We start from the raw sequence: 17,024 nt of genomic DNA, 5'->3' as shown, positions 1-17,024 counted from the left end.
GCATCTATATATTCTTTATGATGTAATGGAGAGGTCTTAATATATGCATGGCCTGTTGACCGATCCATGACCATTATAATTTGGTAATAAATATGTTTAAAACAATGACACGTTCAATACATGTTCTTGTTTACAATACCAGTGTCTGTATGTTCATTGTCTTTCTGGTCATCGTAGTGTTTGTAAATGTTCATTTTATTTCCTAATAATATATTGAATTTAGTTTTCGTACGTACGCCATTATCAAGAAGTGATATCTAGTAAGCTTGTGAAAGGATTAAGACGAGCTGTAACGCCTTGTATATATATATATATACAAACAATGACATTCGAAACAAGATAAATAAAGTTTGTTTTATTTAACGACGCCACTAGAGCACATTGGTTTTTTATCTTATCATCGGCTACTGGACGTCAAATATATGGCCATTCTGACACTGTTTTTAGAGGAAACCCACTGTCGCCACATAGGCTACTCTTTTACGACAAGCAGCAAGGGATCTTTTATTTGCGCTTCCCACATGCAGGATAGCACAAACCATGGCCTTTGTTGAACCAGTTATGGATCACTGGTCGGTGCAAGTGGTTTACACCTACCCATTAAGCCTTGCGGAGCACTCACTCATGGTTTGGAGTCGGTATCTGGATTAAAAATCGCATGCCTCGATTGGGATCCGAACCCAGTACCTACCAGCCTGTAGACCGATGACCTAACCACGACGCCACCGAAGCCGGTTCGAAACAAGAAAATGCACACAGCATTGTGTAATGTTAGACATTAAAAATACTCTGTCGATCAGGAAAGTGTTACAATAGCTCGAGCACGGGACAGTCTCTTTAAATGTTTTGAAAGCTTGCTGGTATGTGGACGTGGATTATGTGACGGGACTGACTTGTTTATCAATTGTTCGTGCGTTATGTGACAGGATTGAGTTGTTTATCAAACTGTATACTGTTGTATAAAAATGCACTGAGTTATTCGTGAATACGTATCAGATGGAAATTCTCAATAGCCTGACGAGCACAATTGTTCCTTCACAAATACTTGACCCGCCTTTGAATACCCCATTATTTGGATACACACCACATCTCGTGTCGTTATGACATACCAACGTATTTCAAGCTGGAAAGCGAGGGACTTAAATATCAGTGACGGATGAAGAACAATATACAAAAGGTTCTTAAAATATCTCTCTTAAAGGGGGAGGGACATAGCCCAGTGGTAAAGCGTTCACTTGGTGCGCGGTCAGTGTGGGATCGATCCCTGTCGGTGGGCCCATTGGGTTATTTCTCGTCCCAGCCAGTGCACCACTACTGATATACCAAATGCCGTGGTATGTGTTATCCTGTCTGTGGGATATAAAAGATCACTTGCTACTAATGGAAAAAAATCCTTTATAGCTGTGTCAAAATGACCATATGTTTGACATCCAATAGCCGATGATTAATAAACCAATGGCTCTAGTGGTGTCGTTGAACAAAACAACTTTCATCTATGTTAAAGGACTCATCTACCACTACCTACCCACCCCAGTAATCTTTGTTTAATATTTTATTATCTTAATCATTATAATAAAAACGGAGTTAAGATAGTTCATGAATCTTTATTAGTTTTTTGCTCTAATTCAACATTTTGGCTTTAAAGATTTTTTTGTTGTTGTTGTTTTTTTTTTTTGTTTTTTCAAACATAAACATGTAGTCCCATCTCAAATAACAGAGTTAATATTTTATAAAACATAAAACAATTGACTATTTGCCAGAATTTGGCAACAAAGATGTTTAAATATGACATATTTATTTCTTTGCATATATGTTTGCCTAAATGAATTGTGTTCTTGTTTGCTGTTAGGTTCGCTCAGAAAGTCATCATCATTCTGTTTATCATGCTGGTCATTCTGTGGATCACCAGAGATCTCGGCGGAACTGGAGGGTGGGCTCCATCTTCCCACCAGGGTAGGTTGGATACTGCAATATTTTCCATTCGTGTCCCCGCCTGCCCGCCCCCCCCCTCCTGTAGACCCCCTGTCTGTCTGTCTAGCTGCTTGCCTGCCTGTCTGTCTGTCTGCCTGCCTGCCTGCCTGTCTGTCTGTCTGTCTGTCTGTCTGTCTGTCTGTCTGCCTGCCTGCCTGCCTGCCTGCCTGCCTGCCTGCCTGCCTGCCTGCCTGCCTGCCTTCCTGCCTGCCTACCTACCTGTCTGTCTGTCTGCCTGCCTGCCTGCCTGCCTGCCTAAGAGCCCTGATTAAACTATGTAGTGAGGTTTTATTAAACAAGCATTTCTTTCTTTTCATTCTCCCTTGCTTCTAAAATATTAAATATTATACTATATCAGTGCTTACCATTCAAATCTACTTTTAATGCAGGGACTTATGTTTTATAACGCTGTTAGTGTGTAGTTGTACCCACATGGTTCACAATATCTTGGCTCCACGTGTTTAGACACACTTGAACGTAAAGTGGGAGATAACACACCATCCAACTACGACTGGCCAAGGCTAAATTGGCCTAACTGATATTGGCATCGTCAAAACCGGTCATTTGTTTACAATGCTAAATAGTTATATATGTGTTAACACGTACCATATTTTTTAAAAGAAAAAGGCAAAGTACTCATACAGCGTCAAGATTGTTTTATAATGTTATTTTACTGACCTTGACGTAAAGTGGACGAATCAGGTGTAATACGCTTAAACACTAATTCTCGTGCATTATGTCGGATAGTGTGTTTCTAAAACCCCTACCCCCTGAAAGATATAAACGACAATGGGTAATAAACAAGAAATATTACTGGCCTAGACGTAAAGTGGACGAATCAGGTGTAATACACATAAGCACTAATTCTCGTGCATTATTGGATAGTCTTTTTCTACCCCCAAAGATATAAACGACAATGGGTAATAGTATTATAGCCTAGACGTAAAGTATATAATACACACAAGCACCAATTCTCGTGCATTATTTCGGATAGTTTGTTTCAAAAAAATAACTTTTTTCCTTATATTTCTATATATATATATATATATATAGATAGATAATGGGTAATAAACAGGATATTTAGCTCGCTTCCCTTTCGTATCAAGTTTATGTTCCACGTGAAATAATTTCCATTGTCATTCGCTAAACCTTATAACAGCTGAACATTATTTTGCTCGGGACATAAACATGATACTAAACAAAAGCTTGTTTAATATCCTATAGATATGTTGGCCATGAATAGAAGAGTTTTTGTGTGCCCTACTTGTATTTAGAGTTCACTGCAACCTGTATTCCCGTCAACATATGTGGACGTTTTGTTAGTTTATTACTCCCTGGTCCTAGGTTAAGTATCGCGACTACCAAATGGGGCGTTATCACTGTGCTACTTGCAATAACAACTTGTAGCATGATAGGCAGTACTCACTTGTGTCATATTGCCTTTGCTGTATAATTCGTGCGAGTAAACTACCTTTGATTTGGCGCCCAGTACCAGTCGATCACATGTTGTAATGTCCCAAACACACTGGACCTGGGTCTGGGTCTGGGTCTGGCGTGTATGGTACCAGTCGAAAATGAAACGCATTAAATCGAATATAACAACACACACCGTGTCTGTGCTGGAGTGCACTGGAGTGGCAATAGATGACATAGAACATGAACTATATTTTCACTGAACCAGACTGGCAGTTGCGCAATGTTGGAGCCTTATTTTTTAATTTTTCTTACTAAACAACAGGAAAGATATATATTAAACAATGTGGGATTATTATAATTATTGTTTATGTTTATAGATATTTATGGACGCAGTCAATTATAATTGAAATATTGATAACATATAACAGATACAAACGCAGACGTCAACGTATACCAGATATGGTGTCTTTGCCACACTCTTCAGACCCAGATTCAGACCCAGATTCGAGGTGTTTAGGCCTAAGTCGTTTCGACAAATTTCATAGTGATAACGCCCCTTTAGCCAAAGAGTAATCGCTGATTAATAAATTAAACAACTACATTGTGTATTCCTTTATATTCCTCTCTGTCAATCATTTTCGTTTATATTCATGATGCCACACTACTGTTTATGTCCTGTTGGAATTTAAGCACATTTTCCTGGACACACCTCAGGTGTCTGGGCTGTCTGTCTAGGATAACGGATAGATGATCAATTATCGCGTGTTTATCATATCGCATCATTGTTATCTCATTCCCTGGATAGATGATCGATTACCATTATCTATCAGTCTTAATCTCTCATTCCCTGGATAGATGATCAATTATCACGTGTTTATCATATCACTTCTCTCATTCCCTGGATAGATGATCAATTATCACGTGTTTATCATATCGCATCATTCTTCTCTCATTCCCTGGATAGATGATCAATTATCACGTGTTTATCATATCGCATCATTCTTCTCTCATTCCCTGGATAGATGATCAATTATCACGTGTTTATCATATCGATTCTTTCTACTCCCTGGATGATCAATTATCACGTCTGTCATTCTTCTCTCATTCCCCAGATAGTGAACAATTATCACGTGTTTACCATATCGCATCATAAGGTATTGCCTCAGATTTCAATTTTCCCCAGGTTTGTCTCTCTTTCGACTCCCGATAGCTTTTCATCAGTGTCCTCATATGTCTTATTCCCTGTTACCGTCATCCGTGCCTAATGTCTTCTGCTTCCGCAAACCTGGACGGTAAGACTAGTCGCTGTTTATCGTATCGTCGTCGTCGTCAAGAGTAGTGACATTAGTAGTGTTTATCATCAGCAGGATTATTCTAGCAGTAGCATGGTAGTAGTAGTATTGACATGCTTATTATTATTGCATAGTCTGTGATTCTTCTCTCATTATCAGTGTAACAGTATCAACAGTCGCAGTAGTAAGGTATAGCACTTTCGAAGCAGGTTTGTAGTAGTCGACTCCCGCTCTTTTCATAGTGTCCTCCTGTTTAGTAGTCATCCCTGTAGCTTCCGCAAACCTGACGGTAAGACTAGCCGCTGATGTCGTCGTCGTCGTCGTCACAGTAGTACAGCGTAGTGGTAGCAGTAGTAGTAGTAGTAGTAGTGGTAGCAGCAGCAGCAGTAGCAGTAGTAGTAGTAGTAATAGTAGTAGTAGTAGTAGTAGTAGTAGCAGTAGCAGTAGTAGCAGTGGCAGGAGCAGGAGCAGTAGTAGTGGTAATAATAGTACTAGTAGTAGTAGTAGTAACAGCAGCAGCAGTAGTGGTAGCAGCAATAGTAGTAGTAGTAGTAGCAGCAGTAGTAGTAGTAGTAGCAGCAGCAGTAGTAGTAGTAGCAGTAGTAGTAGCAGCAGCAGTAGCAGTAGTAGTAGTAGTAGTAGTAATAGTAGCAGTAGTAGTAGTAGTAGTAGTAGTAGTAGTAATAGCAGCAGCAGCAGTAGTAGCAGTAGAAGTAGTAGTAGTAACAGTAGTAGTAATAGTAGTAGTAGTGGTAGCAGTAGTAGCAGTAGCAGGAGCAGGAGCAGCAGTAGTAGTGGTAATAATAGTACTAGTAGTAGTAGTAGTAGTAACAGCAGCAGCAGCAGTAGTAGTAACAGCAATAATAGTAGTAGTAGTAGTAGTAGTAGCGGTAGTAGTAGAAGCAGAAGCAGCAACAGTAGTAGTAGCAGCAGTAGCGGTAGTGGTAGCGGTACAAGTGGCAGTAGCAGTAGTGGTACAACTAGTGGTATCAGTAGTAATAGTAGCATCAGCAACAGCAGCAGAAGTAGTAATAATAGCAATAGTAGAAGTAGTAGCTGCAGGCCTTTATAGACTATGATGCGACTACAGGTTGAAATGACGACAAACAGTAATTGTAATAATAACAGACAATTATACTACATGTTATAAAAGTGTTTTAGATTGGTAACAACATATTGTTTATGTAACAGATGAAAGCAAGAGCCAGCTGGTGCCTATCTTGAACTGGAGGAATATACACGAGAAGATGCCGTGGTCTCTGTACCTTCTTTTGGGAGGAGGTTACGCATTGGCTAAGGCATCAACGGTAAGCGTGTATTCATTACCAAACGATGTGTTTGAGTGTGCGTCTTAGTATATGAATATATGATTATAGCAAATTAATTAAAATATCTTAACCACATCTTATCTCTCACACAAGGAAAGAAATTAAAAATACACAAATGAGTGAATGTTATATTAGAAACATATTAAAGTAAATATGTTTTGATCAAATCGTACCCAAGCTAATTCTTATACAATAGCAAACCCTCTGCGACAGGTTGTTCCCCATCCATGGTTCTTACTGGGAGGGTTGAGTTGGGTGCGAGGCATAATGAAAAAGCGCTCTTTTAGTTCGTAAGTGCATTTTGTTTTCTAGCTGGAGATCCTGTATTGGTTTTTCTGCCCTCACCCCCCTCAACTCTAGTTGATTTAATCCTAAGTCAGGTTCTGCCCTGTACGAACCGGTGATACATACATATAATTATGTTATAAAAGTCGCTATGGGTTGAAGAACGACCGTCAGTTTTAATAGGTTACATGTATGTAATTATGTTATAAAAGTCGCTATGGATTGAAGAACGACCGTCAGTTTTAATAGGTTACATGTATGTATTTATGTTATAAAAGTCGCTATGGATTGAAGAACGACCGTCAGTTTTAATAGGTTACATGTATGTAATTATGTTATAAAAGTCGCTATGGATTGAAGAACGACCGTCAGTTTTAATAGGTTACATGTATGTATTTATGTTATAAAAGTCGCTATGGATTGAAGAACGACCGTCAGTTTTAATAGGTTACATGTATGTAATTATGTTAAAAAAGTCGCTATGGGTTGAAGAACGACCGTCAGTTTTAATAGGTTACATGTATGTAATTATGTTATAAACGTCGCTATGGGTTGAAGAACGACCGTCAGTTTTAATAGGTTACATGCATGTAATTATGTTATAAAAGTCGCTATGGGTTGAAGAACGACCGTCAGTTTTAATAGGTTACATGTATGTAATTATGTTATAAAAGTCGCTATGGGTTGAAGAACGACCGTCAGTTTTAATAGGTTACATGCATGTAATTATGTTATAAAAGTCGCTATGGGTTGAGGAACGACTGGCGGTTTTCAATAGTTTAAATGGAAGTAATCATGTTTCAGGAGTCGGGCCTGTCGCGATGGGTTGGTGAGCGGCTGACAGTTTTTAGTAGTCTCAACCCCTGGCTCATGCTGCTCATCCTGTGCTACATCCTGACATTCGCCACCGAGGTCACCAGCAACACCGCTATCGCCACTCTCATGATGCCAATCCTCGCCCAGCTGGTTAGTGCCTTCTTTTATATACCCATACAATCACACACTATATCATCGCCACCCTCATAATGCCATCCTCACCCAGCTGTTCAGTGTCTTCTTTATAGTATACACACACACACACAATCACACACCATATCATCGCCACCATCATGATGCCCATCCCCGCACAGCTGGTCAGTATCTTCTTTATACACTCACACAATCACACACTATATCATCGCTACCCTCATGATGTCCATCCTCGCACAGCTGGTCAGTGTCTTCTTTATACACCCACACAATCACGCCACATATCGTCACCCTCATGATGCCCATCCTCGCACAGATGGTCAGTGTCTTCTTTATACACCCACACAATTACACACTATATCGCCACGCTCATGATGTCCATCCTCGCACAGCTGGTCAGTGTCTTCTTTATACACCCACACAATCACGCCACATATCGTCACCCTCATGATGCCCATCCTCACACAGATGGTCAGTGTCTTCTTTATACACCCACACAATCACACACTATATCATCGCCACCCTCATGATGTCCATCCTCGCACAGATGGTCAGTGTCTTCTTTATACACCCACACAATTACACACTATATCGCCACGCTCATGATGTCCATCCTCGCACAGCTGGTCAGTGTCTTCTTTATACACCCACACAATCACGCCACATATCGTCACCCTCATGATGCCCATCCTCACACAGATGGTCAGTGTCTTCTTTATACACCCACACAATCACACACTATATCATCGCCACCCTCATGATGTCCATCCTCGCACAGCTGGTCAGTGTCTTCTTTATACACCCACACAATCACACACTATATCGCCACGCTCATGATGTCCATCCTCGCACAGCTGGTCAGTGTCTTCTTTATACACCCACACAATCACACACTATATCGCCACCCTCATGATGTCCATCCTCACTCAGCTGGTCAGCGTCTTCTTTATACCCCCACACAATCACACACTATATCGCCACCCTCATGATGTCCATCCTCGCACAGCTGGTCAGTGTCTTCTTTATACACCCACACAATCACACACTATATCATCGCCACCCTCATGATGTCCATCCTCGCACAGATGATCAGTGTCTTCTTTATACACCCACACAATCACACACTATATCATCGCCACCCTCATGATGCCCATCCTCGCCCAGCTGGTCAGCGTCTTCTTTATACACCCACACAATCACACACTATATCATCGCCACCCTCATGATGCCCATCCTCGCCCAGCTGGTCAGCGTCTTCTTTATACACCCACACAATCACACACTATATCATCGTCACCCTCATAATGCCCATCCTCGCCCAGCTGGTCAGCGTCATCTTTATACACCCACACAATCACACACCATATCATCGCCACCCTCACGATGCCCATCCTCGCCCAGCTGGTCAGCGTCTTCTTTATACACCCACACAATCACACACTATATCATCGCCACCCTCACGATGCCCATCCTCGCCCAGCTGGTCAGCGTCTTCTTTATATACCCACACAATCACACACTATATCATCGCCACCCTCATGATGTCCATCCTCGCACAGATGGTCAGTGTCTTCTTTATACACCCACACAATTACACACTATATCGCCACGCTCATGATGTCCATCCTCGCCCAGCTGGTCAGTGTCTTCTTTATACACCCACACAATCACACACTATATCATCGCCACCCTCACGATGTCCATCCTCGAACAGATGGTCAGTGTCTTCTTTATACACCCACACAATCACACACTATATCGCCACCCTCATGATATCCATCCTCGCACAGCTGGTCAGTGTCTTCTTTATACACCCACACAATCACACACTATATCATCGCCACCCTCATGATGTCCATCCTCGCACAGATGGTCAGTGTCTTCTTTATACACCCACACAATCACACACTATATCGCCACCCTCATGATGTCCATCCTCGCACAGCTGGTCAGTGTCTTCTTTATACACCCACACAATTACACACCATATGATCGCCACAATCATGATGTCCATCCTCGCACAGCTGGTCAGCGTCTTCTTTATACACCCACACAATCACACACTATATCATCGTAACCCTCATAATGCCCATCCTCGCCCAGCTGGTCAGCGTCATCTTTATACACCTACACAATCACACACCATATCATCGCCACCCTCACGATGCCCATCCTCGCCCAGCTGGTCAGCGTCTTCTTTATACACCCACACAATCACACACTATATCATCGCCACCCTCACGATGCCCATCCTCGCCCAGCTGGTCAGCGTCTTCTTTATATACCCACACAATCACACACTATATCATCGCCACCCTCATGATATCCATCCTCGCACAGATGGTCAGTGTCTTCTTTATACACCCACACAATTACACACTATATCGCCACGCTCATGATGTCCATCCTCGCCCAGCTGGTCAGTGTCTTCTTTATACACCCACACAATCACACACTATATCATCGCCACCCTCACGATGTCCATCCTCGCACAGATGGTCAGTGTCTTCTTTATACACCCACACAATCACACACTATATCATCGCCACCCTCACGATGCCCATCCTCGCCCAGCTGGTCAGCGTCTTCTTTATACACCCACACAATCACACACTATATCATCGCCACCCTCATGATGTCCATCCTCGCACAGATGGTCAGTGTCTTCTTTATACACCCACACAATCACACACTATATCGCCACCCTCATGATGTCCATCCTCGCACAGCTGGTCAGTGTCTTCTTTATACACCCACACAATTACACACCATATGATCGCCACAATCATGATGTCCATCCTCACTCAGCTGGTCAGCGTCTTCTTTATACACCTACACAATCACACACTATATCGCCACCCTCATGATGTCCATCCTCGCCCAGCTGGTCAGCGTCTTCTTTATACACCCACACAATCACACACTATATCGCCACCCTCATGATGTCCATCCTCGCCCAGCTGGTCAGCGTCTTCTTTATACACCCACACAATCACACACTATATCGCCACCCTCATGATGTCCATCCTCACTCAGCTGGTCAGCGTCTTCTTTATACACCCACACAATCACACACTATATCATCGTCACCCTCATAATGCCCATCCTCGCCCAGCTGGTCAGCGTAATCTTTATACACCTACACAATCACACACCATATCATCGCCACCCTCACGATGCCCATCCTCGCCCAGCTGGTCAGCGTCTTCTTTATACACCCACACAATCACACACTATATCATCGCCACCCTCACGATGCCCATCCTCGCCCAGCTGGTCAGCGTCTTCTTTATATACCCACACAATCACACACTATATCATCGCCACCCTCATGATGTCCATCCTCGCACAGCTGGTCAGTGTCTTCTTTATACACCCACAATCACGCCACATATCGTCACCCTCATGATGTCCATCCTCACCCAGCTGGTCAGTGTCTTCTTTATAATCATATGATATACTTACCTTTGTTTGACACCTAATGGCTGATGCTGGGGTGTCGTTGTTTTAAAGTCATTAAAACACACACACACACACACACACACACACACACACACACACACACATACACTGCCAGGGGTCATAGAACGGTAGAACCCGAATCCGCCAATGAGAATAATTTCTCTACACTCAAACATATACTTGTAAGTATGTTAGACTGTTGTGCAATGCTACTTAAGTATCTGAGTCAGTTTACACATAATTTGCATGATTTGACTACAACATTCGAAATTCAATATCTTCATCAACTATCAAGATTTTCAAAGCAGATACGTCGCCACGGATTTATGAAATTGAAGATTTAAATGAAACTTTAAAAAACATAGTGCATAGATTAACAGGTGTAACCTTAAATTTTCTATGTTCCATTTGAAGTAAAGTTTCCTTAACCTTGGCCAAAACGAGTATACTAGTACATGTATGTGCCTTTTGGTTCAGTCACTTAGAATTCCACAGAACCGTATAACACTCTTTGACGATTCGCATTCCAACAAAAATGACCGTGACCTTTGTGTTTCTGTTTTCTTCTTTTAGGCATTGTCGCTGAATGTGAACCCATTATTCTTCATGTTTCCGGCAGCACTGACCACGTCGTTCGCTTTCATGTTGCCAGTAGCAACGCCACCGAACGCAATAGTGTTTTCCTATGGACAAGTTCGAGTTATAGATATGGTAAGTGATAAAATGATACTAAAGATGTTGTTGATGAAAATGATGTTGTCATGAAAGGTTATTTCCCTTAGATGAACTCTTCCAGTTTGACGACAATTGAACATTGTGTATTTGCTATGGTACTACATCCCCTCCATACCGTGTCTATTCTTGTTTATAATTATTACATACAGTGAACGCATGTCCAGCAGACCTGGGTGTAGACTATGAGACGTGCAGATCCAGATACTGCTTAATGCTGTAATCTCCACATAGGTGTTAATGTTTAAAACAGATCATTCACGTTATTGTATTCGTATTGTATAGTATTTTTATTTTTATTATTTTTGTTTACATAATTATATAAGTTTGATTTTTGAATTAATCCCATTCATATACGTACCTTTCTTTGACAGACATTTGTTTGTGCTGGGGTGTCGTTAGGCATTCATTAAAGGGACATTCCTCAGTTTACTGCATTGTAAGATGTTTCCGACTAATAAAATATTTCTACGATTAAACTTACATATTAAATATATTTTCTTGTTTACAATGTTAATATCTGTATATTCAATGTGCTTCTGGTCGTCTTAATATTTGTAAGAAGCCCAAAATGGATTTTGTCTTCAAATAATTTCGTACGTACGAAAAAATAATATTTTAAGGAAATAAAATGAAATTTAACCTAGTACAAATATTACAACGATCAGAAACACGTTTAATATACAGCCACTAATATTTTACGCAGAAAAACGTATTTAATATGTAATTACAATCGTTAAAAAGTCTCTGTTAGTCGATAACATCTTAAAACTTGCAGCACACTCAGGAATGTCCCTTAACTCATTCATATGACTTTGTTTTGTAACTTGCCATCATCTGTGCCACTTAACTCATTCATATGACTTTGTTTTGTAACTTGCCATCATCTTTGCCACTTAACTCATTCATATGACTTTACTTTGTAACTTGCCATCATCTGTGCCACTTAACTCATTCATATGACTTTGTTTTGTAACTTGCCATCATCTGTGCCACTTAACTCATTCATATGACTTTGTTTTGTAACTTGCCATCATCTGTGCCACTTAGCTCATTCATATGACTTTGTTTTGTAGCTTGCCATCATCTGTGCCACTTAACTCATTCATATGACTTTACTTTGTAACTTGCCATCATCTGTGCCACTTAGCTCATTCATATGACTTTTCTTTGTAACTTGCCATCATCTGTGCCACTTAGCTCGTAATTGTGTTTGCTAATCTATGTAACTTAAAAGATACGGATTAATGAAAACTTTTAATCCATTTATAGTGTTATATTTTTGGTCATTGTTCCCTCACCCTCAACAAGAAATTTCTTTAACCTAATATAATGCCAGGCGTGGGCCGTGATATCATCAATGTGCATTATAAGTTGTAGAAGTATCAGGAGGGGTTTATGGATTGTTATACCCTCTGTATGTTCTTGTATTCCGAGACGAAGGCCGAAGGCTCTGGATACAAGAGCATACAGAGGGTATAATAATCCATAAACCCCCCGTGATGCCTCTACAACGAATTGAACTAGTAACCATCAGTTATATAATGAAAACATGACTACAGGGAAACGACGGCAGTCACAATTAGAAAATATAGTTCGTCAGAAAAAACCCCAGTTATAAACTTCAAATGTCTTCAATGCCTCATTGTCTGAAACAGATATTAATTGAAACAATAACAAATTCTCAAAACTGAATGTAGTAAACAAATTGCAATAAATAACACCAACGATGTCACAATGTAGTGGAAGTCGAAATCAGCTGATCATTTTCCTATAAATAGATTTGCTCTGAAAGGGAGTGATCATTTTTTTTTATAAATTATGTTAACATTTTGAATAGAACAGTTTTGAAAAATAGACGATTGCTGGCATGTCAAGCTGTACGATTGCGCATTGGTAGTGAAGTCGGAGAATAACATGTACATATCTACACCATCAAAGTGGTCAACTTCCGAAATGTTTAACTCGGTTGTCTGTGGCGGGTCCCTGGTGTGATACGAAACGAGGTCAACTGCAGTGATGTTATTGGCGACAATGTTTTTGGTTGCAGGCCTACTAGAGGAGCGTGTTGCCAGTGCGTTAATATTTCGCCGATTTTTCTGCAGACCAGACGTCATAGCCTGTCCCATCTGAATGTTTCCTCGTCAGATATGCGTTGGTATGCGACAAGCGAACTTGTACCTTTGTGACCAGTCACGCTTTTAATTTGTGCTGCAGCGAAATTTGATCTGCTGAGAATGGTGGCCCCAGTTACTCGCAGACAATGATTTGTGTATACTTGGGAAAGACGACATTGCTTGCTTATAGTGGACATGAAACTACCCAGTGTGTTCTTTCCAATTGGTTTATTAGCGAACCATACTTCATCATCGTAGATGCTGTCCCTTGGACATTGCAAAAGACGATCACATTTGAGATTAAGCTTTAAAATATAAATGACAAAAAATTAAACTGTACACAGAGGAGAGTCCGGCTGTTTGGGCATGGAAGCACGGTACGATTCCTTGTCATCACGGTGATGTTTGCTAATTTCTGAATTCGTTTTCTCCGCATATCGTAGGCCTGTATAAGGATTTATGCGTACTTCAGTGTTTTTCGTCATTGTCTCCATGTTTTCAACCCACGACGGAAAAGGTATACTCTGATATCATGTTGAACTTTATTGGCTAGTCCAGTGGGTATATCGACATTCATAGACATTGAAGAGTATATTTTCTAGCGATCATGAACAGAAATCGATTGTTTGTGATCAGTCTTGCCTTTGCCGGCTGCTCTGAACTCTTAATTTGGCGGTTTTGAACGATTGGTTTGCATTGCAAAATTCTGGATATTTAATTGTCAATTTTGCGGCAATGTGGCGGATTCTTCAAATATCGGTTACGACCATACCTAACTGACTCCAGCGTTGATGTTTTGTACAATCCACCGTGCTTGGTTCTCAGATCCAGGTAAAAATTACATCACACTTCATTTAATCGCACAGCGTCAAGTGTTTCAAAATTAATGTCCAGTTGCTTTTCTTGTAAGTATTCTTTAAGTGTTCTTGCGACCGATTTGTTTGCTTTTTTAGTGCAACTTGGTATTAAACGTGCGCGCTTTTCTTCAATTTCATTTTCCGAGTGGTTGGCAAATCGTTTGACAATAAGAGATTTGACTCTGCCCACACGGGGTATTAGGGTTTTGTCCAATGAAATTCGAGTATTTTATTTGAAGGCGAGAAAAAATATATTACATTCTTTATGTTAACAGTGTCAGAGTTGGAAGTTGTGGTATCAATGGGACTTCTGTTTTCGCTGCAACCTTTATGTTAGTCGCTTGTGTTTGTAGGTGGCGTGCGGTTTCGTCATGAACGTAGTTACTGTGCCAATCCTCGTCTTCGCTACCATCACCTGGGGCAACGCCTTCTTCCACTTCGACACCCTGCCCGACGGCTTCAACGTCTCTATCCCCATTGCGACGACAGCGACACCGTTAATATGTCCGACGCTGGCTCCTGTGATAAACGCCACGCTGGGCTCTGTGATAAACGGAACACTAGCATCTCTTAACGGAACTGTGGGATAGAGGTTGAATACTCGTGTCGAATACAAGGGAACAGCCCGTGTATCGCAGAATGTTGTCACCTAATAAACAAAATACACATATACACATATACACACAGATATACATACATACATACATACATACATACACAATTATACAAACATATATAAACATACTAGTACAATGTATTACCGTTGTGAGATATAGATAAGGCAATTATAACCCAAGAGACAGACACATTTTGTTTTTAGGGCCGAGGTGTACCAAGACCCTGACAAAACATTTTGGCCCAAGGATTGGAGTTGCCTTACAACGGTGATTGATTCTTTTTCTTGTCCATTTACTTACAGTAACAAAACATTAATTATGTAAGCTAAGGTTTGTTTATTCTACTGTAGTAGTGTTGATATAAAGTGGCAGTAGCTAGTGGGAATTTCCCTATTAGCCCTGTTCGTAGAGCGCTGAACTCTCGTACTGAGAGACCGTGGTTCGAATCTTCTCAGTGGAGGTTGGTTTTTATCTGTTACATTTGGAGCCGACGTAGGGCTAATAGGGAAATTCCCACTAGCTACTGCCAGTATGAGCACTTTATATCAACACTATTACACAACAATTCATAAACATTTCACCTACAAACTCATTTAATCATACACGGGGAAATATAGTCAACATTATGCAACGACATAAAAATGTAACAACTTCAACATAAATATAAAGTAAAAAATATTAATTTGTTTAAATAGTTTTAATACAATGATCCAGCTTGAAATGGCAATTTGAGGAATACCTAATTCAACAGAATTCTGAAAAACCGCGGCCCTTACAAAAAACCACAAAACGTTTTGTCCCATGGGTTGGAATTGCCTTATCTAAACGTCACAATGGTGATAGATTCACACACACACACACACACACACACACACACACACACACACACACACACACAACCTGAAAGCCAGGCTATAAAACCAATATACAGCTACAAAGTAGATTTACAGCAATCATCTTTCTCACTTCAGCGCGACGAAACTGACTTTAAAAGCAACCAGCCATTATGATATTTATATTTATTTTATGATGTATATAAATATATGAAACTATTTTATGTTATAATAAATATTTATTTTTTTATATTTATTGTAGTGAAATATTGTTGATATACAAATGTAGAAAACCCCCACAACGTGTTTGTTTTGTTTTAACCAATACAATCTGGTGTAAATCAACACTGACAGAATCGGTTACAATTATGATATATTCTACATAACATGAAACAGAATTGGCGTAGAAGAGTGTGGATCTATCTCAGTCGGTAGAGCGCTCGCCTTAGGTGCTTAGGTCAAAGGGTCGAATCCCCTCGGTGAACCCATTCTCTCATTGATTGTTTTCCTCTTCCAATCTGCGCTCCACGAGTGGTATATCAAAGACCGTGGTATGTGCTGTTCTGGATGTGGGAAATGACATAACAAAGATCTCTGATGCTGGAGGAAAACTGCAGCAGGTTTTCTATGATGACTGCGTGTGAGAATTACCAAATGTTTGACATCCAATAACCGATGATTAGTAAATTAGTGTGCTCTAGTGGTGTCGTTAAACAAAACAAACTTTACCTTTGCTACAGTAATCACATGTGGATATTAGTGTGCCCTACCAGAACGTATACTAACGAGAGATAACTATTTAACGGCACCTAAGCACATTTAATTGTTGACGTCTAAGTTTCAAAACGTCGAAGCTGGGTCTGAGTCTGGCGAGTGTAGCAAACACAACGTCTGGTATATTTACCTCGTAACAGAATTTAGTAATCAGTGTAACTTAGAGTGTACGGATTAGTGGACATTTTCAATCCATTTATAGTATATTTGTGGTTATTGGATGTCAAACATTTAGTCATTCTTGAGAGGAAATCTGTTGCATTTTTCCATTAGCATCAAGGGCTCTTTTATATGCAAAGACAACATGTGTGGTGTATTTTGACGTCTGGGTCTTACCTGTTGTATAAAGAGAATTCCATTTTGATTAATGT

General features: G+C 40.5%; 1 protein-coding gene across 1 annotated transcript in view; it reads left to right on the top strand.

Annotated features, from left to right (window-relative positions):
• The window catches only part of LOC121368941 (solute carrier family 13 member 5-like), a 39,619-nt gene extending 23,443 nt beyond the window's left edge, over positions 1-16,176 (top strand). Inside the window, exons 10-16 of the mRNA XM_041493705.1 lie at positions 1,850-1,953; positions 4,571-4,679; positions 4,952-4,968; positions 5,871-5,986; positions 7,097-7,258; positions 11,297-11,434; positions 14,783-16,176. Coding sequence (XP_041349639.1) covers positions 1,850-1,953; positions 4,571-4,679; positions 4,952-4,968; positions 5,871-5,986; positions 7,097-7,258; positions 11,297-11,434; positions 14,783-15,019 — 883 coding nt within the window. The 3' untranslated portion in view covers positions 15,020-16,176. The remainder of the gene's footprint in view (positions 1-1,849; positions 1,954-4,570; positions 4,680-4,951; positions 4,969-5,870; positions 5,987-7,096; positions 7,259-11,296; positions 11,435-14,782) is intronic.
• The last annotated feature ends 848 nt before the right edge of the window (positions 16,177-17,024 follow it).

This window comes from Gigantopelta aegis, chromosome 3 (genome assembly GCF_016097555.1).
Source record: "Gigantopelta aegis isolate Gae_Host chromosome 3, Gae_host_genome, whole genome shotgun sequence".
Taxonomy (NCBI): domain Eukaryota; kingdom Metazoa; phylum Mollusca; class Gastropoda; order Neomphalida; family Peltospiridae; genus Gigantopelta; species Gigantopelta aegis.
The sequence above is the reverse complement of the archived record's forward strand: the minus strand, read 5'-3'. Positions and strand labels throughout refer to the sequence as shown.